General features: G+C 41.6%; 1 protein-coding gene across 1 annotated transcript in view; it reads right to left on the bottom strand.

The window, feature by feature from the left end:
- CLCN2 (chloride voltage-gated channel 2) overlaps nucleotides 1-18,622 on the bottom strand; it is a 129,784-nt gene extending 111,162 nt beyond the window's left edge. Inside the window, 1 exon segment of the mRNA XM_070753740.1 lies at nucleotides 18,471-18,622. Within this exon segment, the coding sequence (XP_070609841.1) occupies nucleotides 18,471-18,524 (54 nt within the window). The 5' untranslated portion in view covers nucleotides 18,525-18,622.
- Nucleotides 18,623-26,439: the final 7,817 nt, after the last annotated feature.

Here is a 26,439-nt window from a genome sequence, read left to right as displayed (position 1 = left end):
TTTTTTGAAAACCTATATAAGCATTCCAAAACTGGCATGGAACAGCCAGGGGGCAATCCACTTCTAAGTATGTTTTTCAAAGCCTACAGAAAAAATAATAACTTTGTTTAAAAATATCACAACACAGCAATGATATTTTGAGAGCAAAGATTGGCCAAGTTCTCCCCATGCAATATGAGTTTGCGGTGAAGAGCAGCACAGAAATCCGACTAATTGACTAACTAACTAACTAACTAACTAACTAACTAACTAACTAACTAACTAACTAACTAGCTAGCTAGCTAGCTAGCTAACTACATACATACATACATACATACATACATACATACATACATACATACATACATACATGCAGCTGCGAGAGCAATCATGGGCTTTCCCAAAAATGCCCATGTAACACCAACACTCCGCAGTCTGCACTGGTTGCCGATCAATTTCCAGTCACAATTCAAAGTGTTGGTCACCACCTATAAAGCCCTTCATGGCACCGGACCAAAGTATCTACGAGACCGCCTTCTGCTGCACGAATCCCAGCGACCGGTTGGGTCCCACAGAGTGGGCCTTCTCTGGGTCCCGTCAACAAAACAATGTCGTTTGGCAGGCCCCATGGGAAGAGCCTTCTCTGTGGCGGCCCCGGCCCTTTGGAACCAACTCCCCCCAGAGATTAGAATCGCCCCCACCCTCCTCGCCTTTTGTAAGCTCCTTAAAACCCACCTCTGCCATCAGGCATGGGGGAACTGAGATATTCTTTCCTCCTAGGCCTTTACAATTTATGCATGGTATGTTTGTTTGTTTGTATGTATGTTTGGTTTTACAAATAAGGGTTTTTTAATTGTTTTAGTATTAGTTTTTAGTATTGGATTTACATGATGTTTTGTACTATTGTTGTTAGCCGCCCCGAGTCTTCGGAGAGGGGCGGCATACAAATCCAATCAATCAATCAATCAATCAATCAATCAATACATACATACATACATACATGAATGAATGAATGAATGAATGAATGAATGAATAAATAAATAAATAAATAAATAAAATAAAATACATACATACGTACATTAATAGGCCACAAAGTATCAATGGATTTGCACAATATACTTAAGTGTGATTCCTGGTCCAGTTTTCTGGATTTGCACAAAGTAACAAATTAATCAAACGGTCTGAACAACAACAAAAAACAACCCCTAACTAATATTAACACTACACAAACTCAGCACGTTGTGCAAATATAGTTGCTAGGTTTATTTGTTCTGCAATATGTTTGTTTTAGCCATTGGATGAAATTGGGTACCCTGCTGTGCCATAGTATGTTTTATATATAGCATAACATTTAACCCAGCTAAGTTTGTTCCTTTAATTGGGTTCGGACAAATGTGAATCTAGCCAACTTTAGATTCACAATATGAAATCCAACAAGATATACTGTTTTTCCTGAATGCGAAGTTTCTTTCTCTTTAACCAACATTCAAGGCTAGCTTACAACAACGTACAGTGTTCCCTCACTTTTTGCTGGGGTTGCGTTCCGAGACCACCCGCGAAAGTCGAATTTCCGCGAAGTAGAGATGCGGAAGTAAATACACTATTTTTGGCTGTGGACAATATCACAAGCCTTCCCTTAACTCTTTAAACCCCTAAATTGCGATTTCCCATTCCCTTAGCAACCATTTAGATTATTACTCACTATGTTTCTTTATTAAAGTTTATTAAAAAAAATATTTATTAAAGGTCGACGAAAGTTTGGTGATGATACATGACGTCATCGGGCAGGAAAAACCGTGGTATAGGGGGGAAAACCACAAAGTATTTTTTAATTAATATTTTTGAAAAACCGTGGTATAGACTTTCCGCGAAGTTCGAACCCGAGGGAACACTGTACATCTAGGATTTAAGAGGCTGTGAAAGGAGATTCACCCACTGAGCTCAGTCAGGATGTAATTTACAAATCATAGTTCATGGCTTAGTATGAAGGTCTTAGTATGAATGGGGATTTTGCAGTATCCTTCCCCCAGGAGTAGGGTGGGAATGGGGATTTTGCAGTATCTTTCTCCTGGAGTGGGGAGGGAATGGGGATTTTGTAGTATCCTTCCCCCAGACGTAGGGTGGGAACAAGGATTTTGCAGTATCCTTCCCCTGAAGTGGGGAAAGGATGGGGATTTTGCAATATCCTTCTCCTGGAGTGGGGAAGAAATGGGGATTTTGCAATATCCTTCTCCTGGAGTGGGGAAGGAATGGGGATTTTGCAGTATCCTTCCCCCAGAAGTAGGGTGGGAACGAGGATTTTGCAGTATCCTTCCCCTGGAGTGGGGAGGGAATACAGATTTTTGCAGTATCCTTCCCCCAGGAGTGGGGGAGAGAATGGGAATTTTGTAATATCTTTCCCCCAGGAGTGGGTTGGGAATAGTGATTTTGCAGTATCCTTCCCCTGGAGTGGGGCGGGGATGAAGACTTTGCAGTATCCTTCCCCTGTCATGTCCACCAAGCCGCACCACACCCACCGAGCCATGCCCACGGAACCGGTAGGTTTTTTTAAAAAAAGGATTTCGCCACTGCTTTGGAGATGTTGCCTGGAATGCCACGGCAGGGGATAATGGGAGTCACGATCCAGCAGAATGGCAGTGGCGGTAGCAGCAACGGGGAGGAAAGAGGGAAGATGGTTTCAGGCATGTTACGTAACCCTGCACATGTGCCAATGGAGTTTTTCACGCTCGCCTATTGCTTTCACAGCCTGGTTCCCAACAGACCATGGCTTGGTACCGGTTTGCAGCCCACAGGTTTTGGACTCCTGCGTCCGAGGGCACCGTGTTGGGAAAAAGTTTCCTTTTTGAAAAGCTTTCCAGGTTTAAAACCGGGGAAGACATTTCCATTTTAGGCTGCACCGCCATCCTTCCTCCTACCCAGTGTCTGTTACTCCCAACCAGCATCGTTCCAGCTGGCTGCAAGCGAGGGAACTTGAAGTGTGTTAGTCCAATTATGAGGATGACAGCAATGATGGATATTCTTGTCCTTCTGTCCAAGAACTGAAACAATACGTTTTCTTTTCCCAGCCTTGGACAGGCACTCCTCAACCCTGCCCACTCTCCTCTCAGTGCCAACCTTCGAAGGGTCAAAAGCAGGTTTGGAAGTATTTAAGATGTTAGATGATCATTTGTCTGAAGCGGTGTAGGATTTCCTGCCTGAGCAGGGGGTTGGACTAGAAGATCTCCAAAGTCCCGTCCAACTCTGTTGTTGTTGTTGTTGTTGTTTTCTTTTATTCATTAAACATGAAACTCACTCTACTGATTTAAAAATGCATCACAATTTTTTATTGTTGTTTGTTGTTGTTGTTATTATTATTATATTTATTTATTTATTTATTTATTTATTTATTTATTTTATTCCTTAAACATGAAACTCACTCCACTGGACATTTAAAAATGCATCACAATTTATTATTATTATTATTATTATTATTATTATTATTATTATTATTATTATTATTATTATTACTATTTCAATACAACACAGCAAACGAGATCACTATGCTGGATTTCGTATTTCATCACCAGTCGGGCGCTTCCCAAGCACCTAGGACTGCGTGATGTAGTGGCAAATTATGTTTGCTGATCCCAGTAAAGCAGCCTTTTGCAATTGACAGATGGAGATTTTGTCAATTCCGATGGTTTTCAAATGTCTGCTGAGATCCTTTAGGCACTGCGCCCAGCGTGCCAAGTACCACTGGGACCACTTTCACAGGCTTATGCCAGAGTCGTTGCAGCTCGATTTTTAGATCTTCGTATTTCACTAATTTCTCTAGCTGCTTCTCCTCAATTCTGCTGTCTCCTGGGATTGCGATGTCAATGATCCATACTTTCTTTTTCTCCACAATCAGGATGTCTGGTGTGTTATGCTTCAGAATTCGGTCAGTCGGAAGTCGGAAGTCTTATTATTATTATTATTATTATTATTATTATTATTATTATTATTCACAAAAAAACAATATTACACAGAAAACGAGATTTATATGCTTGATTTCGTATCTCAATATCACAAGTCGAACACTTCCCAAGCGTCTAGGACCGTGTGATGCATTTTCGTATGATGCGTGGAGATCTATGTACGGTGGCCTTTAGCAACTGACAGATTGTGATTTTTTTTCAATGTTTATTGTTTTCAAATGGCAGCTGAAGTCTTTTGGCACAGTACCCAGTGTGCTGATTACCACTGGGACCACCTGTACTAGTTTATGCCAGAGTCGTTATAGTTCGATTTTAAGATCCAAATATCGGCTACGTTTTTCTTGTTGTTTTTCATCAATTGGACTGTCACCTGGTATGGCGACATCCATGATCCACACTTTTTTCTTTTCCACTATTGTGAGGTCCGGTGTATTGTGTTCCAAAACCCTATCAGTTTGAATTCAAAAGTCCCAAAATATTTTGGCATGTTTGTTTTCAACTACCTTCTCAGGTTTATGATCCCACTGGTTCTTTACTACTGGTAGATGGTAGTTGTGGCACAGGTTCCAGTGAAGCATCTGGGCCACGTAGTTGTGCCTCTGTTTGTAGTCCGTCTGTGCAATTTTCTTGCAGCCGCTGAGGATGTGATGAATTGTTTCATCAGCTTCCTTGCAAAATCTGCATTTTGGGTCATCAGCTGATTTAATTTTATTATTATTATTATTATTATTATTATTATTATTATTATTATTATTATTATTAACAATACAACACAGCAAACGAGGTCACTATGCTGGATTTTGTATTTCCTCTTCCTCTTCTTCCTCTTTCTCTTTTTCTTCTTCCTCTTCCTCTTTTTCTTCTGCCTCTTCTTCTTCCTCTTCTTCTTCTTCTTCCTCTTCTTCCTCTTCCTCTTTTTCTTCTTCTTCTTCTTCCTCTTTTTCTTCTTCTTCTTCCTCTTTTTCTTTTCTTCTTCTTCTTCCTCTTCTTCTTCCTCTTCCTCTTTTCCTCCTCCTCCTCCTCCTCCTCCTCCTTCTTCTTCTTTTTCTTCCTCTTCCTCTTCCTCTTCCCCTTCTCCATCATCATCATCGTCATCATCATCGTCATCATCATCATTATTACAAACAAGGTCATTCAATGGTGCAAAACAACCTTAACACATGTCTCGTTTAGCAACGGACGTTTTGGCCTCAGCTGCAGTCCTATGTCGAGGATTACTTGTAACAGAACCTGGCTGTTTCCAATTGCACTGAATCTCTGCTTTTCCTTTTTTTATATCTCAGTGAGTTAGGCAGGCGTGGGCCTGAGACTCTTATCTCATCTCTCCAGTCTTTAAAAATTTACCAGCCCTCTTTGATCCAGGCAAGACTTTCCTCCACTATCTCACGGAGGTTCCCTTTCCTCGCCTCCCACAAAGGGATAGCACTTAAAAGACACATTCGGGCACCTGACCAACCTCCCTGGAGAGAGATTGTGTGTGGTAGATTAATAACCCTGGTTTTCACTCAAGAATTCAAGGTGGCCACCGCCTCCTCTTCCTCCTCCCCCCCTTTTTTTTCCTTTCAGAAAAACAACCCTTAAAGTAGGTCAGACGTTTAAAAAGAACGGGGCCAATCAGTCAGGCCGCTCTTGCCTCAGATAGCCTCTCTCGCAGCTGGTGGGGCAGCCCCTAAAAGGACAGGGTGCAATTTTATGAGAGGGGAGGAGAGGCATGGGTTTCCTTGGGACAATGGCATTGAAGTGTTTAGCATCCTCGTCTTCTAGGACAGGGGTCTCTAAAACTGAGTTACTTAGAAACATAGAAACATAGAAGTCTGACGGCAGAAAAAGACCTCCTGGTCCATCTAGTCTGCCCTTATACTATTTTCTGTATTTTATCTTAGGATGGATATGTGTTTATCCCAGGCATGTTTAAATTCAGTGACTGTGGATTTACCAACCACGTCTGCTGGAAGTTTGTTCCAAGCATCTACTACTCTTTCAGTAAAATAATATTTCCTCATGTTGCTTTTGATCTTTCCCCCAACTAACTTCAGATTGTGTCCCCTTGTTCTTGTGTTCACTTTCCTATTTCCTACTTCAAGACCTGTGGACTTCAACTCCCAGAATTCCTGGCTGAGGAATTCTGGGAGTTGAAGTCCACAGGTCTTAAAAGTTATAAAGCTTGGAGACTCCTTGTCTAGGATAATTTTATTCTGGTTTCTCAATCTAGTCTGCAGCCTTGGGATCTCTTGGTGGCCTCCTTGCCCCTTCTCTCTGTGCCTGACGCTGCGCAGCTGCCTTGTTCAAATAACATTAGAAAGAACAGTCATTCTCTGAGGTAAATTCACAGGGCTCCCCTTAGGCTACTTGAAAAGCTTTTGCCCAAATGCCATATGGATCTTTCGGCTACAAGATATAATAATAATAATAATAATAATAATAATAATAATAATAATAATAATAATAATAATAATAACTACACAACAATAACAACAACAAAACAATAATACAGTAATAATAATGATGATGATAATGATAATCCTCAGTGGTTGCAAGAAAATTGCACACATGGACTACAAACAGAGTTACAACTATGTGGCCCAGATAATAATAATAATAATAATAATAATAATAATAATAATCATCATCATCATCATCATCATCATCATCATCATCATAATCATAATCATCATAATAATAGTAGCAAAACTACTGTGGGACTTCCGACTTCCGACTGACCGAATTCTGAAGCATAACACACCAGACATCCTGATTGTGGAGAAAAAGAAAGTATGGATCATCGACATCGCAATCCCAGGGGACAGCAGAATTGAGGAGACGCAGCTAGAGAAATTAGTGAAATACGAAGATCTAAAAATCGAGCTGCAACGACTCTGGCATAAGCCCGTGAAAGTGGTCCCAGTGGTACTTGGCACGCTGGGCGCAGTACCAAAGGATCTCAGCGGACATTTGAAAGCCATCGGAATTGACAAAATCTCCATCTGTCAATTGCAAAGGGCCGCTTTACTGGGATCGGCAAACATAATTCGCCGCTACATCACGCAGTCCTAGGTGCTTGGGAAGCGCCCGACTGGTGATGAAATATGAAATCCAGCATAGTGATCTCGTTTGCTGTGTTGTCCTGACATAATAATAATAATAATAATAATAATAATAATAATAATAATAATAATAAATAATTTATTAGGCTTGTATGCCGCCCCTCTCCGAAGACTCGGGGCAGCTAACCAATAACCAATATCAGGATCTTAAAATTGAACTACAACCACTCTAGCATAAACCAGTACAGGTGGTCCCAGTATTAATTGGCATACTATGTGCTTTGCCCAAAGACCTCTGTTGGCATTTGAAAACAATAAACACTGACAAAATCACGATCTGTCGGTTGCAAAAGGCCACCGTAATCGGATCTCCGCACATCATACAAAAATACATCACACAGTCCTAGACGCTTGGGAAATGTTCGACTTGTGATATTGTGATACGATATCCAGCATACCAATTTTATTTTCTCTGTATTACTGTTTTTTGTGAATAAAACAACAACAACAATAAAACAACAACAACAGCAAAACAATAACAGAGTTGGAACGGGCCTAGGAGGATTGCTGCCTTAGGTCTCTGCACTATCCCTGGCCAATTCTATTCGCCTCACCTTCCTTAATTGTTTTATTATACTAGTGTTATTTCTAACTTTGACTTTTTTGCAGAGGTGGAAGAATTTGGGCAATTGACCAGTATGGAAATGCAAAAAGTAAACAAGTGATAAGCTACACTATGCTAGCCCTTTAATTAGTTTGGGTTAAACAGCCTATGTTTTGTCTTTTCAGATGTTGTAACCATTTTTTTCCCTGCTTATTTTGTAAGAAGTATATGGTAACTTTGAAACGTGGGTAGTTCCCCACTGTCATTATAATAAGCAAATTTCTTTGGAACTTTTGTGCCTTCCAAAATTAGAAACATAAAAACAGAGAAGACTGACGGCAGAAAAAGACTTCATGGTCCATCTAGTCTGCCCTTATACTATTTTCTGTATTTTATCTTACAATGGATATATGTTTATCCCAGGCATGTTTAAATTCAGTTACTGTGGATTTACCAACCACGTCTGCTGGAAGTTTGTTCCAAGGATCTACTACTCTTTCAGTAAAATAATATTTTCTCACGTTGCTTTTGATCTTTCCCTCAACTAACTTCAGATTGTGTCCCCTTGTTCTTGTGTTCACTTTCCTATTAAAAACACTTCCCTCCTGAAACTTATTTAACCCCTTAACATATTTAAATGTTTCGATCATGTCCCCCCTTTCCCTTCTGTCCTCCAGACTATACAGATTGAGTTCATGAAGTCTTTCCTGATACGTTTTATGCTTAAGATCTTCCACCATTCTTGTAGCCCGTGTTTGGACCCGTTCAATTTTGTCAATATCTTTTTGTAGGTGAGGTCTCCAGAACTGAACACAGTGTTCCAAATGTGGTCTCACCAGCGCTCTATATAAGGGGATCACAATCTCCCTCTTCCTGCTTGTTATACCTCTAGCTATGCAGCCAAGCGTCCTACTTGCTTTTCCTACTGCCCGACCACACTGCTCGCCCATTTTGAGACTGCCAGAAATCACTACCCCTAAATCTTTTTTTGCATTTATCAGCCTTTCCCAGCTTCATGTCTTCTGGATTGAATTAACACGTATCCATCATCTCCAGCCAGCAAATCCATTTGATTTTTGTGGTACCCAAGTCAATTAAGGACATGAGTTAACAGAGTTCTTACAATGCACTTGACCGGCTTTCGGGGTTTATAGAATTCACTGCATCAGCTTGTAAAGAGGCTGGGTTCACGCAACACGCTAGGGCCACTCACGGGGGGTGCACAAAATAAGATGAACGCTAACCACACGCATGGGGAAAAGTGGGATCTGATCTGCTTAGGTTTTCATCCGAGTGGATTTAAGCATGCGGTGAGGACATGAATTGGGGGCGATAATAATAATAATAATAATAATAATAATAATAATAATAATAATAATAATAATAATAACAATAATAATAATAATAATAATTATTATTATTATTATTTATTAGATTTGTATGCCGCCACTCTCTGAGGACTCGGAGGGTTCATCTTGGTACAACTCAGAAGGAAGCCCGAAACCACCATATCCCAAACACCTTTATTTCTGCTGCAATCCTCCTGGTTGCAGTTATCCAAAGTTTCCTGACTTGGCAACAGGATTTGTGCTCTCTGATTTGTTGTTTGCTTGGAGACATTTCATTATCCAACCACGCAACACCATCAGTGCTACAGAGTGTGGGGCTTGCTCCCTGTTTATATACTGTATCTTGTCCTGCCAATGTTGATGGAGATAGCAATAGCTAATTTTTTATTTAATTCTTATTATTAGATTTGTTACATTGTATATATTGTTTTTTGTTGTTGTTGTGAGCCACCCCGAGTCTTCGGAGAGGGGTGGTATACAAATCTAATAAATAATAATAATAATAATAATAATAATAATAATAATAATAAAAATAATAATAGCACTTAGACTTATATACTGCTTTTCAGTGATTTACAGCCCTTCTAAGCGATTTAGAGTCAGAATATTGCCAACATTTTGGACATAAACTCTCTAGAAAATGTCCAGAGATACTTTACTAGAAGAGCCCTCCACTCCTCCACTCGCAACAGAATCCCCTACGCAACTAGACTTAAAATCCTAGGTTTAGAAAGCTTAGAACTAGGTCGCCTTAAACACAACCTAAGCACAGCCCATAAAATCATCTGCTACAAGGTCCTTCCTGTCAACAGCTACTTCAGCTTCAACCACAACAACACACGAGCACACAACAGATACAAACTTAAAGTAAACCGCTCTAAACTCGACTGCAGGAAATGCAACTTTAGTAACCGAATAGTTGATGCATGAAACTCACTACCTGACTCTGTAGTATCATCACCCAACCCCAAAAACCTTTCCCTTAGACCAGTGGTCCCCAACGTTTTTTCCACCAGGGACCAGTTTCAGCAAGACAATTTTTCTATGGCCCAGTGGGGGTGGAAAGGGGTGTGGTTGGGGGCGGGATTAAGCATGGGGGTGCTGGTCCTCCCCGCCCCTCTTTCCCGCCATTGCCCTGTGGCCGGCAGAACCTGCGGCCCAAGCCCTCTTGCCCGGCAAGAGGTGAAGCGCTGGAGGGAGGGGGTCAGGCTGGCCCTCCTGCCTCCCCCCCCAGCCAAAAACACAAAGGCGTGCCGCAGCAGAAGCCAAAAGAGGCTTGAACCTCCCGGTCCTTCCCGCCCCTCTGTCCCATCCATCACCCTGTGGCTGGCAGAACCTGCCTCCCAAGGCCTCTTGCCTGGCGGGAGGCGAAGCGCTGGAGGGAGGGGGTCGCGGCAGGAGGGCCGGCAGCTGCTGACTCTGCGGACCGGTGCAACATGCCCCGTGGCCCGGTACTGGTCCGCGGCCCAGTGGTTGGGGACCCCTGCCTTAGACTATCCACTGTTGACCTCTCCCGATTTCTAAGTAAGGGGCATGTGAGAACCCAGATTGTTCCCTGTCCTAATGTTTTCTCTCTTACTAATATCATGAAATTGAGGACAAATAAAGGGAAATATTTCTTCAATCAGAGGGTCATTGGTTTATGGAATTCACTTCCAGAAGAGGTCGTGACAGCTGTCAGCCTTGATAGCTTCAAGGCAGGATTAAACAGATTCATGGATGCCAAGTGTATTGGTGGTCATTGAAACGGATGTCCAAGTGCGGCCTCTATGTTGGTTGAGGCAGGCAGGATACCCTTGAGTACCATTTGTTGGGGGTCGAGGGAAAGGGAGGGTCTTGACTTCTGCTTTCTGCATGGACAATTGGCGGGCCACTGTGTGACACAGAATGCTGGACTCGATGGGCTTTGTCCTGATTCAGCTGGGCTCTTCTTAGGTTCTTAGGTTCATGTATATAAACATTGTTATATCTGTGCATACCACCAATACGTACTTGACAAAACAAATGTTAGGTCCAACAGAGTTGGCCTTCTCCGGGTCCCGTCGACTAAACAATGTCGTTTGGTGGGACCCAGGGGAAGAGCCTCCTCTGTGGTGGCCCCGACCCTATGGAACCAACTCCCCCAAGATATCAGAGTTGCCCACACCCTCCTTGCCTTTCGTAAGCTCTTAAAAACCCACCTCTGTCGTCAGGCATGGGGGAATTGAAATATTCCCTTCCCCTAGGCTTATAAAATTTATGTATGGTATGACTGTATGTATGACTGATCTCTTAAATTGGGGTTTTTAGATTTTTTAATATTAGATTTGTTTACGTTGTCTTTTTATTGTTGTTAGCCGCCCCGAGTCTGCGGAGAGGGGCGGCATACAAATCTAATAAATAAATAAAAAAAATATAAAATAATATAAAATATAAAATATAAAATATAAAATATAAAATATAAAATATAAAATATAAAATATAAAATATAAAATATAAAATATAAAATATAAAATATAAAATATAAAATATAAAATATAAAATATAAAATATAAAATATAAAATATAAAATATAAAATATAAAATATAAAATATAAAATATAAAATATAAAATATAAAATATAAAATATAAAATATAAAATATAAAATATAAAATATAAAATATAAAATATAAAATATAAAATAAAACAAAACAAAACAATCTGGGTCTTCCTTTTACTCATGGAAGGCCGAGTCAAGCTTGTGCTTGGTGAGATTTGAACTGCCAAATTGCAAGCAGCCGGGAGGCAGCAGAAGAAACCCGCAGTACTACACTCTAACCACTGCAACTCTGCGGCTCAATATGATTTTCTCCTTGATGATGGCATTGCTTTCTGCTTCTTTGTTTGTCTAGTATTAATCCCTGCTTGTCTGGGTGTTGGCACCTGGAGAAGTACAAGGGTAACCAAAACCACACCTCCACTAACACCGGCAGAACAACCTACTGTCTTTTAACAGGGAGCAAACCCCACGCTCAATCCCACTGATGATGTTATCTGGTTGAGCAATGGAAGGTCCACAGGAGAAAAAACTTCCGAGACCACCATGGACTACAGATAATCTCTTCCAATGGTTCCAATAGAAGAGGTTCTTTGTAGCTCACATCGAATGACAGAGAGTCCAAACATTAGGACAGGGGACGGAAGGCAGGCTGGTGCCCTTCTGCACACCCCTTACTGACCTCTTAGGAATCGGGAGAGGTCAACAGTGGAGAGTCTAAGAGGGTAAAGTTTTGGGGGTCAGGTGATGATATTACAGAGTCTGGTAGTGAGTTCCAGGCATCAGCTACTCGGTTACTAAAGTCGTATTTAACACATTTAAATATTTAACAAGGATGAAAAGAGAGAAGGAGACAGAGATAATGTGACAAACGTCAGTCTCCCGAAAGCTAAGATATGAAATATGACAAAGTCAATGTAGAATTTGGCTTCGCTATGCCTAGTGTGAGAGACAAAAAAAGACTGTGTATTTGCTGTGTATAAAAATTCTGCTAGTGCAGTGTTTCCCAACCTTGGCAACTTGAAGATATTTGGACTTCAACTCCCAGAATTCCCCAGCCAGAGTTGAAGTCCAGATATCTTCAAGTTGCCAAGGTTGGGAAACACTGTGCTAGTGGACAGCATGAAGCCAAATAAGTTAACACATCATTTAAACATGTTACACCCCAATTACGCTGATAAGCCGGTTGAGTTTTTTCAGTGAAAATGTGCTAAATATTGCAAACAATCGTCCTTGCAGAGAGTTGGAGGGGGGGGGGGAGTTTATTTTCCCTGGGGGTGGGGAGGCCAGAACAGAAAATAATTGAGAAACACTGTTTTAACCAGAGATCTAAAGTGAACTTGGCCAGAACATTATATTTGTGCTCTTTTTAATGAAGTCTGAGTTGGTTATTTCTGGAGTTGTTTTAAAGTGGCCTTATTGGGTTGTGACACAAAAACAGTGTGCTAACTCAGCACCAGGCTAAAAACCAGGAGACTGTGAGTTCTAGTCCCACTTTAGGCGTGAAACCCAGGTGGCTGATTCTGAGCCTCTCTCTCTCTTTCTTTCTCTCTCTCTCTTTCTTTCTCTCTCTCTCCCTCCCTCCCTCTCTCCCTCCCTCCCTCTCTCTCTCCCTCCTTCCCTCCATCTCTCTCTCTCTCTCCAACCCATCTCACTGGTGTGTTATAGTTGTGGAGAAAATAGGAGAAAAAAAGGAGCATTTGAGTATGTTAGCTGCCTTGAATTATTTATCAAAATATTAAAGGCAGGGTTATATATATATATTAGGTATATATGTTATATATATATAGTCTCCCTTAATTTTCAAATTCAGCAAAAACATGTGACACACACACACACACACACACGTATATGTATATAACCTATCTACCCAATGTATATTTTTAAATGATAGGGTTTTATATGTCTTTTTCTTTTTTAATATTAGATTTGTTCCACTGTAACATTGTTTTTATTATTGTTGTGAGCCGCCCCGAGTCTTCGGAGAGGGGTGGCATACAAATCTAATAAATTATTAATTATTATTATTATATGGTTATGACTTAATGAACTCAATCTATACGCTTTATTGAACTCTACCTGTATAGTCTGGAGGACAGGAGGGAAAGGGGGGGACAGGATCAAAACATTTAAATATGTTAAATGGTTAAATAAGGTTCAGGAGAGAAGTGTTTTTAATAGGAAAGTAAGCCCAAGAATAAGAGGGCACAATCTGAGGTTAGTTGGGGGAAAGATCAGAAGTAACGTGACAAAATATTATTTGACTGAAAGAGTAGTAGATGCTTGGAACAAACTTCCAGCAGACCTGGTTGGTAAATCCACAGCCACTGAATTTAAACATGCCTGGGATAAACACAGATGCATCCTAAGACAAAATACAGGAAATAGTATAAGGGCAGACTAGATGGACCATGGGGTCTTTTTCTGCCGTCAATCTTCTATGTTTCTATGGTTATTGCTGGGAATTCTGGCAGGTTGAATTCTATGCTTCTGGAAGTCCACAAAATTTGTTTCTTTGTGAATTAGATTTATACCCCACTCTCCCATTTTGTTCAGGAGCTCAAAGCAACAGACTATTGCATCACATAACTGTTGTGAGCCGCCCCAAGTCTTCGGAGAGGGGCGGCATACAAATTTAATAAATAAATAAAATAAAATAAACTTCCCCCAAAATAAACAGCCATCCAAAGATTCTTCTGTGGTTAAAGATGGATCAAACTAGGGTCACCCTGATCCTGGTTCAACACTTTCACTCAGATTAAGAAAACCCACTTGTGCTGCACCCCAAAATATTTTTCCCATTCTCCTTTTGCTTGGCCAAATCCCATTGCAACAAGCAGCGCCCACATAGAGCCTAGCATCCTGCTTTTGGTATCTGGGAAAGCCAAAACTCTGTCCATATGTCCACCGCTCAGTTAACCAAAACTGCTGGCTTGTCCAACAGGTGAAGCTACAAAGGCCTTCAGTGCACCTGTTGAGTCTTCTACCGCTCTGGTGACAGCCTGCAATGGCAATAAAGTCTGAAAGGGGTGAATCCAGATTTGCCCTAGCAATTAGGAGCCTCGGTGGTGCAATGGTTAGAGTGCAGTACTGCCAGCTATTTCTGCTGATCACTGGCTGCCAGCAGTTTGGCAGATCAAATCTCAGGAGGCTCAAGGTTGACTCAGCCTTACATCCTTCCGAGGTCGGTAAAATGAGGACCCAGATTGTTGGGGGCAATATGCTAACTTCTCTTCTCATCCTGCTTACAATCTCTTTGAACTGTTGCCTTCTGGCAGAAGATATAGAACAACTAGAACTCGGACCACACGTTTCCTGAATAGTTTTTATCCCAGGGCTGTACTTACACTTAACAACGAACTAAAGGGTCACCATCAGTGAACTGTTGGACAATATTACTCGGTTTGTCATGTAGATAGAAACATAGAAACATAGAAGTCTGACGGCAGAAAAAGACCTCATGGTCCATCTAGTCTGCCCTTATACTATTTCCTGTATTTTATCTTACAATGGATCTATGTTTATCCCAGGCATGTTTAAATTCAGTTACTGTGGATTTATCTACCACTTCTGCTGGAAGTTTGTTCCAAGGATCTACTACTCTTTCAGTAAAATAATATTTTCTCATGTTGCTTTTGATCTTTCCCCCAACTAACTTCAGATTGTGTCCCCTTGCTCTTGTGTTCACTTTCCTATTAAAAACACTTCCCTCCTGGACCTTATTTAACCCTTTAATATATTTAAATGTTTCGATCATGTCCCCCTTTTTCATTCTGTCCTCCAGACTCTACAGATTGAGTTCATGAAGTCTTTCCTGATACGTTTTATGCTTAAGGCCTTCCATCATTCTTGTAGTCCGTCTTTGGACCCGTTCAATTTTGTCAATATCTTTTTGTAGGTGAGGTCTCCAGAACTGAACACAGTATTCCAAATGTGGTCTCAACAGCGCTCTATATAGCGGGATCATAATCTCCCTCAACCCTCAAATGTTTGAGTGGTTCAGGGTGGGGAATTTGTAGTGGGTGGGACATCTATTCTATTTTTTATTCTATTTTTAATTCTATTTTTAAATTTACCTATTCTGATTTTATGTATGGTGGGACTGGTCTCTGGGTGTCACACGACGTTCGTTGCCAAGGACAATTCGTTGTTTTTGACAATGACAATAAATTTATTATTATTATTAACTCTCTGTAAACTGCTTAAAGAGGGCTGTAAAGCACTATGAAGCGGTATATAAGTCTAAAGTGGAGAAAAAAATCACCCCAAAACAAAAAAATCAAGCTAGCTGTAAAACTTTCACAAGAAAGTTTTCTGAGGTTGCCTTCAGACGTTTGTGGGTGCTTCATCACTGGAAGGAAATTGTTAAGAAGAGACCGGACAGACACTGGTCTGAAATGATATAGGTTCTTCCACTGGAGAAGAATGGGTTGAACTAATAGAAGACCTTGAAGGCCCCTTCCAGATCTATTTCGATCGATCGATTGAGAGGGATGAAAAACGGGCTCAAGGCGAGAGGGGCTGGGAAACCCAGGATAAAAGGCACCCTTTTTGCTGGCAACAGCAATAATTTATTTCTTATTTATTTATTAATCAGATTTCTATGTTGTCCTTCTCCTGGGACTCAGGGTGGCATAGAAATCTGACCGACTGATATAGATAGATAGATAGATAGATAGATAGATAGATAGATAGATAGATAGATAGATAGATAGATAAATAAATAAATAATAAATTCACACACACCACCCTCACACACACACACCCAGGCCCAGAAAAACTCTTGCTTAAAAGTATTGAGAAGCAGTGTTGAAGTCCTGCTAATGAGTACTTCGCTTTCAACTGCAACAACACATGAGCACCTAATAGATTCAAACTCAATGTAAACTGCTCCAAACTCGACTGCAGAAAAGACGACTTCAGCAACAGAGTGGTCAACGCCCGGAATTCACTACCTGACTCTGTGGTTTCTTCCCCAAACCCCCAAAATCTTCAACCTAAGATTGTCTACAGTCGACCTCTCCCCATTTCTAAGTGGTCTGTAAGGGGTGTGCATAAGCGCACCGTTGTCCTATTGTCTTATTTTATCATGATTACCTTCTATGTTATGTTTATATAAACTACTATCCTATGCTTGATGGACAAATAAATAAATATACTGCTCAAAAATATAAAGGGAACGCTCAAATAACACGTCCTAGATCTGAATGAATGACATATTCTCATTGAATATTGCATTTGCACAACAGCATGTGAAATTGATTGTCAAATCAGTGTTGCTTCCTAAATGGACAGTTTGATCTCACAGAATTTTGATTTACTTGGAGCTATATTGTGTTGTTTAAGTGTCCCCTTTAATGTTTTTTTGAGCAGTGTAGACAGACAGATAAACTACCTAACCAACTAACTAAATGAGAGGTGTGCATAAGTGCACCTTTGTGCCTACCGGTCCTGTCCTAATGTATTTTTATCTTTTCTATCTCTACTTTACACTTATATTATGTTAAACATACTACAATACAATACTATATTTGTATGACAAATAAATAAACAAACTAACTAACTAACTAACTAAACTCCTGGACTGAGCTCGGCAGAGCGCACCACTATTTGCAAAACCCAAAGCACTCTTCACATGCTCAGAGGCTGCCTGCTTTGTTTCCTCTTTTCCTGGCTCCCTCTCGTGAAACAGCTCCAGCTGGGTTCTTCCAGATGAAGAGCGTGGGAATTGAGGGACAGGCACTTGTCTCAAATGATATAGGTTCTCCCGCTTGAGAAGGGTGGGTTGGACTAGAAAACTTCGAAGACCCCTTTCAGCTCGATCATCGATTGAGATGGATGAAAAATGGGTTTTGAGGCTACGGGGGCTGGGAAATACGGGATGACAGGGTCCCTTCTTGCTGCCAAGTGACAATTGATTTATTTATTATTCATTTATTTATTAATCAGATTTCTAGATAGATAGATAGATAGATAGATAGATAGATAGATAGATAGATAGATAGATAGATAGAAGATAGATAGGTAGATTGGTAGGTAGAAGATAGGTAGGTAGGTAGGTAGGTAGGTAGATAGATAGATAGAAGATAGGTAGGTAGGTAGGTAGATAGTAGATAGGTAGGTAGGTAGGTAGAAGATAGGTAGGTAGGTAGAAGATAGGTAGAAGATAGATAGATAGATAGATAGATAGATAGGTAGGTAGGTAGGTAGGTAGGTAGAAGATAGATAGAAGATAGATAGATAGATAGATAGATAGATAGATATAGATAGATAGATAGATAGATAGATAGATAGATAGATGATAGATAGATGATAGACAGACAGACAGACAGATAAATAGATGATAGAAGATAGACAGACGGACAGACAGATAGACAGATAGACAGACAGACAGACAGACAGATAAGTAGATGATTAGATAGACAGACAGACATAGATAGATAGATAGATAGATAGATAGATAGATAGATAGATAGATTGATTGATTGATTGATAGCTAGATGATAGACAGACAGACAGATAAATAGATGATAGAAGATAGACAGACAGACAGACAGACATAGATAGATAGATAGATAGATAGATAGATAGATAGATAGAAAGATAGAAAGATAGAAAGATAGAAAGATAGAAAGATAGAAAGATAGATAGAAGATAGATAGGAGATGGATGGATAGATAGATAGGAGAGAGAGAGAGAGGGAGGGAGAGGGACAGACAGACTGACTGACTGACTGACTGACTGAATAACTAAACTAACTCCTGGACTGAATTCGGCAGAGCCCAGCGCTGTTTGCAAAAGCCCAAAGCACTCTCCCCATGCTCAGAGGCCGCCTGCTCCCCACCCCCCTCTTTTCCTGCCTCCCTCTCGGCCGGTTTATAAACCCTAAAAATCCCCTTCCCCACCGCGAAACGGCTCCGCCTGGGTTCTTCCAGCTGGAGCGCGAGGGGAGCGAGGGATGGGCGCTCTGCAGATGTTCAGGAACCCTCTCTCCTTTCCCGCCCCGCCGAGGGCCACTCACCAAAGTCTGCTCGTACTGCAGCGCCCGCTGCTCCAGGCCCCCGTCCGCCGCCATCCTGGCCGCTCAGGTCCGGCTGCTCCTCCGCTCGCGGGCCAGCCGGTCCCTCAGCCGGCGCTTCCCTCCCTCCGGCCGGGACTCCTCGCTCGCCTCAGCCGCCTCACGCCCCCGGGCGGGGAGGGGAGGGGAGGGGAGAGGCGGGACGGGACTGGCTGGCCGGAGTAGGCCGGAGGGAGGTCCCGGCCCGCCCCGCGGCTCCGCCTCTGCTCCCGCCGGAGCCGGCCGGGGTGGCAGAAGCGGCGGCAGGACGGGCCGGAGGAGGCTTGGCGGACGGGCCGCCGCGCTTTTTCTCCCCAAGCGGCCTGAGGGGTTCGGCTAAACTCGGTGGCTCCGTCCTCTACCGAGCGTGTGCGGGAGAGGGTCTAGTTCACACAACACGCTGAACCCCCTTACACACACACACACACACACACTTCTCGACTTAACAGCTGTTTGTTTGTTTGTTTGTTTGTTTGTTTGTTTAGTTAGTTAGTTAGTTAGTTAGTTAGTTAGTTAGTTAGCCAGCCAGCCAGCCAGCCAGCCAGCCAGCCAGTTAGTTACTTAGTTAGTTAGTTAGTTAGTTAGTTAGTCCAATACACAATAATACACATGAAGGTAATCGAGGACACTTCCATAGAAACATAGAAACATAGAAGATTGATGGCAGAAAAAGACCTCCTGGTCCATCTAGTCTGCCCTTATACTTTTTGTTGTTGTTCAGCAATAAATGTGAATTCTTCTTCATTGAAAAAACATTAGACATCCCTGGAAAATAAGACACAGGACGTCTTTGGAAGCAAAAATTAATATAATATAATATATTAAGTTTAAATATGTTGTGTGCTCTTGTGTTGTTGTGGTTGAAGCTGAAGTAGTCATTGACAGGCAGGACATTGCAGCATATAAGGCATCCCCCGTAAGTAAGACGTAGGAGACGTTTGGTTTCGCAGGCATTCGCAGGCATTCCCAAACAGAACATATATAACATATATTGGAAGAAAGCATAATTGTTGTACATGGAAATAATGATACGGAAGTAGTAAGAAATTCTTGATAGGATTCAGAGTTTGTCTGGTTATGCTGGTTTGTGATGACAACTGCTGTACAGTATATAATAAATGTTCATTTTTCTTGTTCAGCAATAACTGTGAATTCTTCTTCATTGAAAAAATAATAATACATCCCCTGAAAATAAGACGTAGCACATTTTTGGGAGCAAAAATTAATATAAGACGCTGTCTTATTTTCGAGGAAACAGGGTAGGCTGTGCCCTGATAAATATTATTATTATTATTATTATTATTATTATTATTATTATTATTATTATTATTAATTAGATTTGTATGCCGCCCCTCTCCATAGACTCGGGGCGTTAATATACTTTAATATATTTTAACCTGAACAAAACACCGAACTGCAAAACTTCCCCAGCTCTGTTTTATGCGAGTTTCACATGTTATGTGAATTCAACTCAGGGAATCATTTTTCATACGGAGGGCAGGAGGAGGGTGTTGGGAGGGGGGAGCTGTTTCCCCAATATAAAGGAAGAAAACAGAATTGCTCCTAATTTAGAAATTTAAGTCCTCCCGAGTTGGAAACGTTTCAGAAAACTGGAATTTAATCCTGCCTCTCCTTCCCTCTTCCGGAAAATATATAGCAAAGTTCAGCTCGGCCTTTTACTTATTACACAAACTTAATAATGGTTTAGCACAGGCTTAGTTGACAGATTGTGCTCGGCCATAAACCAGGATACGCCAGACTTTACAAGCCACAATGCGTTGGATAGAAAGCAGTGATGAGCTCCTACGGGTAGGTTCGCAGAACCAGTAGAAAAAAATTGATTTTTTTTTCTTTTTTCCCCTTCTGGGCTCTGGGTGTGTTTTTCCTATCGCAATAAATGAGGTTGAGTGTGTATAATTTTAGAAGAGCTGTGCATAGTAGATAATGTATATTTTTGTGGGCCTGTGTGTAATATGTATGTACACATATGGCATATATACATAGAATTAAAGAGTATATTTTGGATATTCAGTAATAGTAAATAGAGAGGGAAATTGTATCTCTTTGAAGCAAGGAGAGGCCAGGCACTGTAATCCTAACCCTTGATGTGAGTGACGTCAAGTTGGCCACCTTTAAGCCAGTCACATGACCTTTAAGCCACCCCCTGGTCACATGATCTTCAAGCCACTCCCACCTGGTCACATGGTTGGCAAGCCACCCCTACAAAATAAGCCATGCCCACAGTGTGGTAGTAAAAAAATTTGTAGCCCTTCACTGGTGGAAAGAAACAATGGCATTGTTCTTTTTTTAAAAAAAAAGTATTCTGGATTCAGACAATACAGATAGTTTGAGTTTCAAAAGCATGCAGGGGTTAAAATGTGGTAATTCAGGCTAATTCTTCTGACTGCTGAACGCCAACAGTTTGATCCTGACCAGCTGAAGGTTGACTCAGCCTTCCATCCTTCCAAGGTGGGTAAAATGAGGACCCAGTTTGCCAGGGGCGGGGGGCATAGTTCCCTCTAAGCTGAGCAGTGAGCAATCGCTCACTTAAAAATCATCATCAACTCAGAGTTTTCCAAACCTGCCCAGAAGCCGAGAGGCAAAGAGTGAGAGGGAAGGAGAGAGAGAGGAAGAGAGGGAGAGAGAGAAACAGATAGAAAAAAGAGAGGAAGGAAAAGAGAAAGAAAAAGAATGGGAGTAAGGAAGAGAGAAAGAAAATCAAAATCTAGTTTGAAACTAGCTCAACTATTTAAGTGGCATTTTGATATTGATAGAGTTGCCCTATTATGAGCTCACTGTTATAGACACACAGTACAGTATTTTATTTTGAAATTCTCTGAGGCAAAACAGGGTGGGTTTTTTGTTTGTTTGTTTGTTTATTTATTTATTATTTCTGTGCCGCCCAGTCCCAAAGGGACTGCTGCTCAGACACTATACTTTTCCGCCCACCCCCCCAAAAAATTAGAGGGAACACTGGCGGGGGGAATAAGCTAACTCTCTAAAGCGCTTAGAGAAGGCTGTAAATCACTACGATGTGGCATATAAGTCTAATTGCTATTGCTATTTAGTGACTGTTCAAAGTTAAATCAGTACTGGAAAAAAAGTGTCTCAAGCTGGTGCTGAAGTTGGTGTTGGTTATGACCTTTAAAGCCATGCATGGCATTGGACCAGAGTACCTCTGGAACCACCTGCTACCGCACAAATCCCAGCGACCGATAAGGTCCCACAGAGTTGGCCTTCTCCGGGTCCCGTCGACCAAACAATGTGGCAGCCCTGGCCCTCTAGAATCAACTCCCCCCGGAGATTAGAACTGCCCCCACACTCCTTGTCTTTCGTAAATTACTGTGATACTTAGCTTGCAGCTGTGAGGCAATTCACAGTCCTTCTTCTTTCACAAAGTGAAACACACTTTGCCCTGGTTTAGTTTCAAAGTAGGGAAAAATCAGCACACAAAAAGTCAAAGTCAGTAATGCAGTCACGAAACACAACGATAAATTAATCCTCCACAATGGCCAAACCCACAGCCTGCTATTTATAGCAGCCTCACTCATGACCACAGCCCCACCCAACCACAGGTGGCCTCATTTTCTTTGATAATAATCTCTCAGTTGTTGTTGCCTATGCATCGCTCTCCCCATGCATGGCTGTATCATTAACTCTTGTTCCGAATCCAAGGAGGAACTAGATAATTGATCTCCTTCTGAGCTGTCTGCCACACTCTCCTCCTCCCTGTCACTCATGTCTTCTTGGTCAGAGGAGCCTTCATCAGCAGATTCCACCGGGGGCAAAACAGGCCTGCAGCATGTGGATGTCTCCCCCACATCCACAGTCCTTGGGGCAGGAGCTGGGCCAGAGCTAACCACAACAGTTAGGGCCTTCCTGTAATAAACTAAACCAAATTGGATTAACTTGATTAGGGAAGGAATGCATTTTTTCTGGATTTGCACTGTCGCTGAACTAATCTGACAGGCTGAGTTCATGCAACATGCTAAGCCTTTAAAATAAAAAGTGATTTCTAAGGAATCTCAGCATGTTATCCAAATGTACCCACTGACCCATTTTATGTGTATTATGAAAACAAAGCTGCGAAAACAATAAGCTAAAAGTAAACTGAACACACCAAGTCATGTTCTTAGTAATGGCACATGTTTTGCAAACGTGTCTGTTTATTTTTACTTGTTTCATTTATTCAATGGGTTATTCATGAATAAATTAATGCAGCTAATTAATAACGAATTGCTTAATTACCATAACTAATGCATCTTTGACTTGATCCGTTTAATAAATGTATTATTGGTAAATAATATTAAATACATGTGTTCTGTGAAGGCCACTCTTCAGTCTCAATTTTTCTCTCTTTCTTTCACCCATTTCTTCCACCCTTTCTTCCACCCTTTCTTTCGCCCTTTCTTGCCTCCCAAGAAGGACAATTCCATCTGTCCATGCATTACTCTGGGGGGAGAATCACTGACGCCCTCAGAGAGGGTTCGCAACTTGGGCGTCCTCCTCGATCCACAGCTCACATTAGAGAAACATCTTTCGGCTGTGGCGAGGGGGGCGTTTGCCCAGGTTCGCCTGGTGCACCAGTTGCGACCCTATTTGGACCGGGAGTCACTGCTCACAGTCACTCATGCCCTCATCACCTCAAGGCTCGACTACAGTAACGCTCTCTACATGGGGCCACCTTTGAAAAGTGTTCAGAAACTTCAGATCGTGCAGAATGCAGCTGCGAGAGCAGTCATGGGCTTCCCTAAATATGCCCATGTTACACCAACATTCCGCAGTCTGCATTGGTTGCCGATCCGTTTCTGGTCACAATTCAAAGTGTTGGTTATGACCTATAAAGTCCTTCATGGCACCTGACCAGATTATCTCCGGGACCGCCTTCTGCTGCATGAATCCCAGCAACCACTTAGGTCCCACAAAGTGGGTCTTCTCCGGGTCCTGTCAACTAAACAATGCCGCTTGGCAGGACCCAGGGGAAGAGCCTTCTCTGTGGCGGCCCCGGCCCTCTGGAACCAACTCCCCCCAGAGATTAGAATTGCCCCCACCCTCCTTGCCTTTCGTAAGCTACTAAAAACCCACCTCTGCCGCCAGGCATGGGGGGAATTGAGATACTCTTTCCCCCTAGGCCTTTACAATTTTATGCATGGTATGTCTGTATGTATGTTTGGTTTTTTTATAATAATGGGTTTTTAATTGTTTTTAGTATTGGATTATTTTTGTATGCTGTTTTATTATTGCTGTTAATAATAGCAATCCCGAGTCTTCAGAGAGGGGTGGCATACAAATCCAATAAATACAAATACCAATACAAATACAAATTATGACATGATTGCAATAAAACTAATAAAGTCTGGATTGATTCACTTAAGTTGAAAGCCGGTGGCTTTCCTTGGGGAAGGTTAATCCACTGAAGAAAAAGTTAATAATTAATCATGCATATTTATCTAATCCCTCTTTTAAGGAATCCAGGGCAGTCTCCTTTCTTGTCTCCCCACTTCTCCCTCTTCCCAAAATAACAAGAGAATGATTATTTCAAGGTTAAAAGCCTCTTTAATTGCTGGGGATGAGAATCCCTCTTCCAAGCATTCAAAAAACCTTAGATACCCTTAGAAGCTTAGCAGTGTGATAGACACAGATACTTTAGACTAGGGGTCTCCAACCTTGGCAACTTTAAGACTTGTGGACTTCAACTCCTAGAGTTCCTCAGCCAGCTTTGCCAAATTTGGAGAGCCCTGGTTTAGACCATTATTTCTCTACCTTGGCAATTTTAGGATGTACGGACTATACAGTGATACCTTGTCTTATGAACTTAATTGGTTCTGGTGAAAAGTTTGTAAGATGAAACAATGTTTCCCATAGGAATCAATGGAAAAGCGATTAATGCGTGCAAGCTCAAGACTCACCCCTTTTGCCAGCCGAAGCGCCCGTTTTTGCGCTGCTGGGATTTCTCTGAGGCTCCCCTCCATGGGAAACCCCATCTCTGGACCTCCGTGTTTTTGTGATGCTGCAGGGAAATCCCAGCAGCGCAAAAACGGGTGCTTTGCTGGCAACGGAAGTCTGGAGGTGGGGTTTCCAGCGAGAGGAGCCTCAGTGAAATTGCAGCATCGCAAAAACATGGAAGAACTTGAAACCCCATCTCCAGACTTCTATGTTTTTGTGATGCTGCGGTTTCACTGAGGCTCCCCTCGCTGGGAAACCCCACCTCCGGACTTCCGTTGCCAGCGAAGCGCCCATTTTTGCGCTGCTGGGATTCCCCTGCAGCATTGCAAAAACACAGAAGTCCAGAGGTGGTGTTTCCAATGGAGGGGAGCCTCAGGGAAATCCCAGCAGTGCAAAAACGGGTGCTTCGCTGGCAACAGAAGTCCGGAGGCGGGGCATCCCAGTGGCGGCGGCTTGGGTTTGTAAGGTGAAAATAGTTTGGAAGAAGAGGCAAAAAAATCTTAAACCCTGGGTTTGTATCTCGAAAAGTTTGTATGACAAGGGGTTTGTAAGACAAGGTATCACTGTACTTCATAATACCTTTATCCAGTGATGGGCTCCTAGGGGTATGGTCAGATACGCAGTACCGGTAGCAATTTTTTTTTCTTTTTTCCCTTCTGGACTCTGGGTATGTTTCTCCTAATGCCGTAAATGAGGTTGAATATGTATAATTTTAGAAGAGATGTGTGTGTGTGTGTATAAATACACTTTATATAGTAGATAATCAGGGGTGGGCTACTGCCCAGACCGGGGATGAAATGCAGTGGGGTAGCAAAAATGGAGCTCCACCCCAGAGCACTCAATTTGCACTGAAAGATGTTGAAACAAAATGCATAAGCCACGCCCACAGTGTGGTAGTAATAATACTGGTAGCCCATCACTGCCCTTATCCACCACTTCATAAGGCCTTGGTAAGGCCACCCTTGGAATATTGCATCCAGTTTTGGTCTCCACGATGTTAAAAACAAAATGTTGAGACTCTAGAAAGAGATCAGAGAAGAGCAACCAAGATGATTAGCAGCCTGGAGGCTAAAACCTATCAAGAAGGGAGACATGATAGCAGTGTTCCAATATCTCAGGGGTCACCACAAAGAAGAGAGAGTCAAGTTCTTCTCCAAAATACCTGAGGGCAAGAAACAGTGAATTAGTTTCCATCCATTGCTTCATCCCTAGTCCTTCTTTTTATTAAGTTAGACTTATCCAATTCCAGCAACTCTTCTTCGTATATTTTAGCCTCCAGGCCCCTGATCATCTTTGTTGCTCTTCTCTGCACTGTTTTTAGCTTCTTGACGTGGGTTTTTTATATCATGGCAACCAAAATGTATTCATCCATCCATCCATCCATCCATCCATCCATCCATCCATCCATCCATCGATCCATCCATCCATCCATAAACATATATCCAGGAAATAGTATAATGGCAGACTAGATGGACCATGAGGTCTTTTTCTGCCGTCAGTCTTCTATGTTTCTATGTTTCTATGTTTCAATGTTTCTATGTTTCTATGTTTCTATGTTTCTATGTTTCTATGTTTCTATGTTTCTATGTTTCTATGTTTCTATGTTTCTATGTTTCTATGTTTCTATGTTTCTATGTTTCTATGTTTCTATGTTTCTATGTTTCTATGTTTCTATGTTTCTATGTTTCTATGTTTCTATGTTTCTATGTTTCTATGTTTCTATGTTTCTATGTCTCTATGTTTCTATGTTCATTCATTCATTCACACATTCATTCATTCATTTATTCATTTATTTATTTATTTATTATTAATTTGATTTCTATGTCACCCTCCTCCTGACACTCAGGGCTGTTTGTACGATGTAGAAATCTAGATAAAATTTACAGATTAAAATCCCCATAATTAAAAGTTAACAACAGGAGGAAATTGAGAAAATGATTGCAAAAAATAAGAGATATAGCAATTCAAATATTTACTTTTGTGTGTG

Source organism: Erythrolamprus reginae, chromosome 5 (assembly GCF_031021105.1).
Source record: "Erythrolamprus reginae isolate rEryReg1 chromosome 5, rEryReg1.hap1, whole genome shotgun sequence".
NCBI lineage: Eukaryota > Metazoa > Chordata > Lepidosauria > Squamata > Dipsadidae > Erythrolamprus > Erythrolamprus reginae.
Note: the sequence above shows the minus strand (reverse complement) of the source record. Positions and strands in the feature narration are given on the sequence as shown.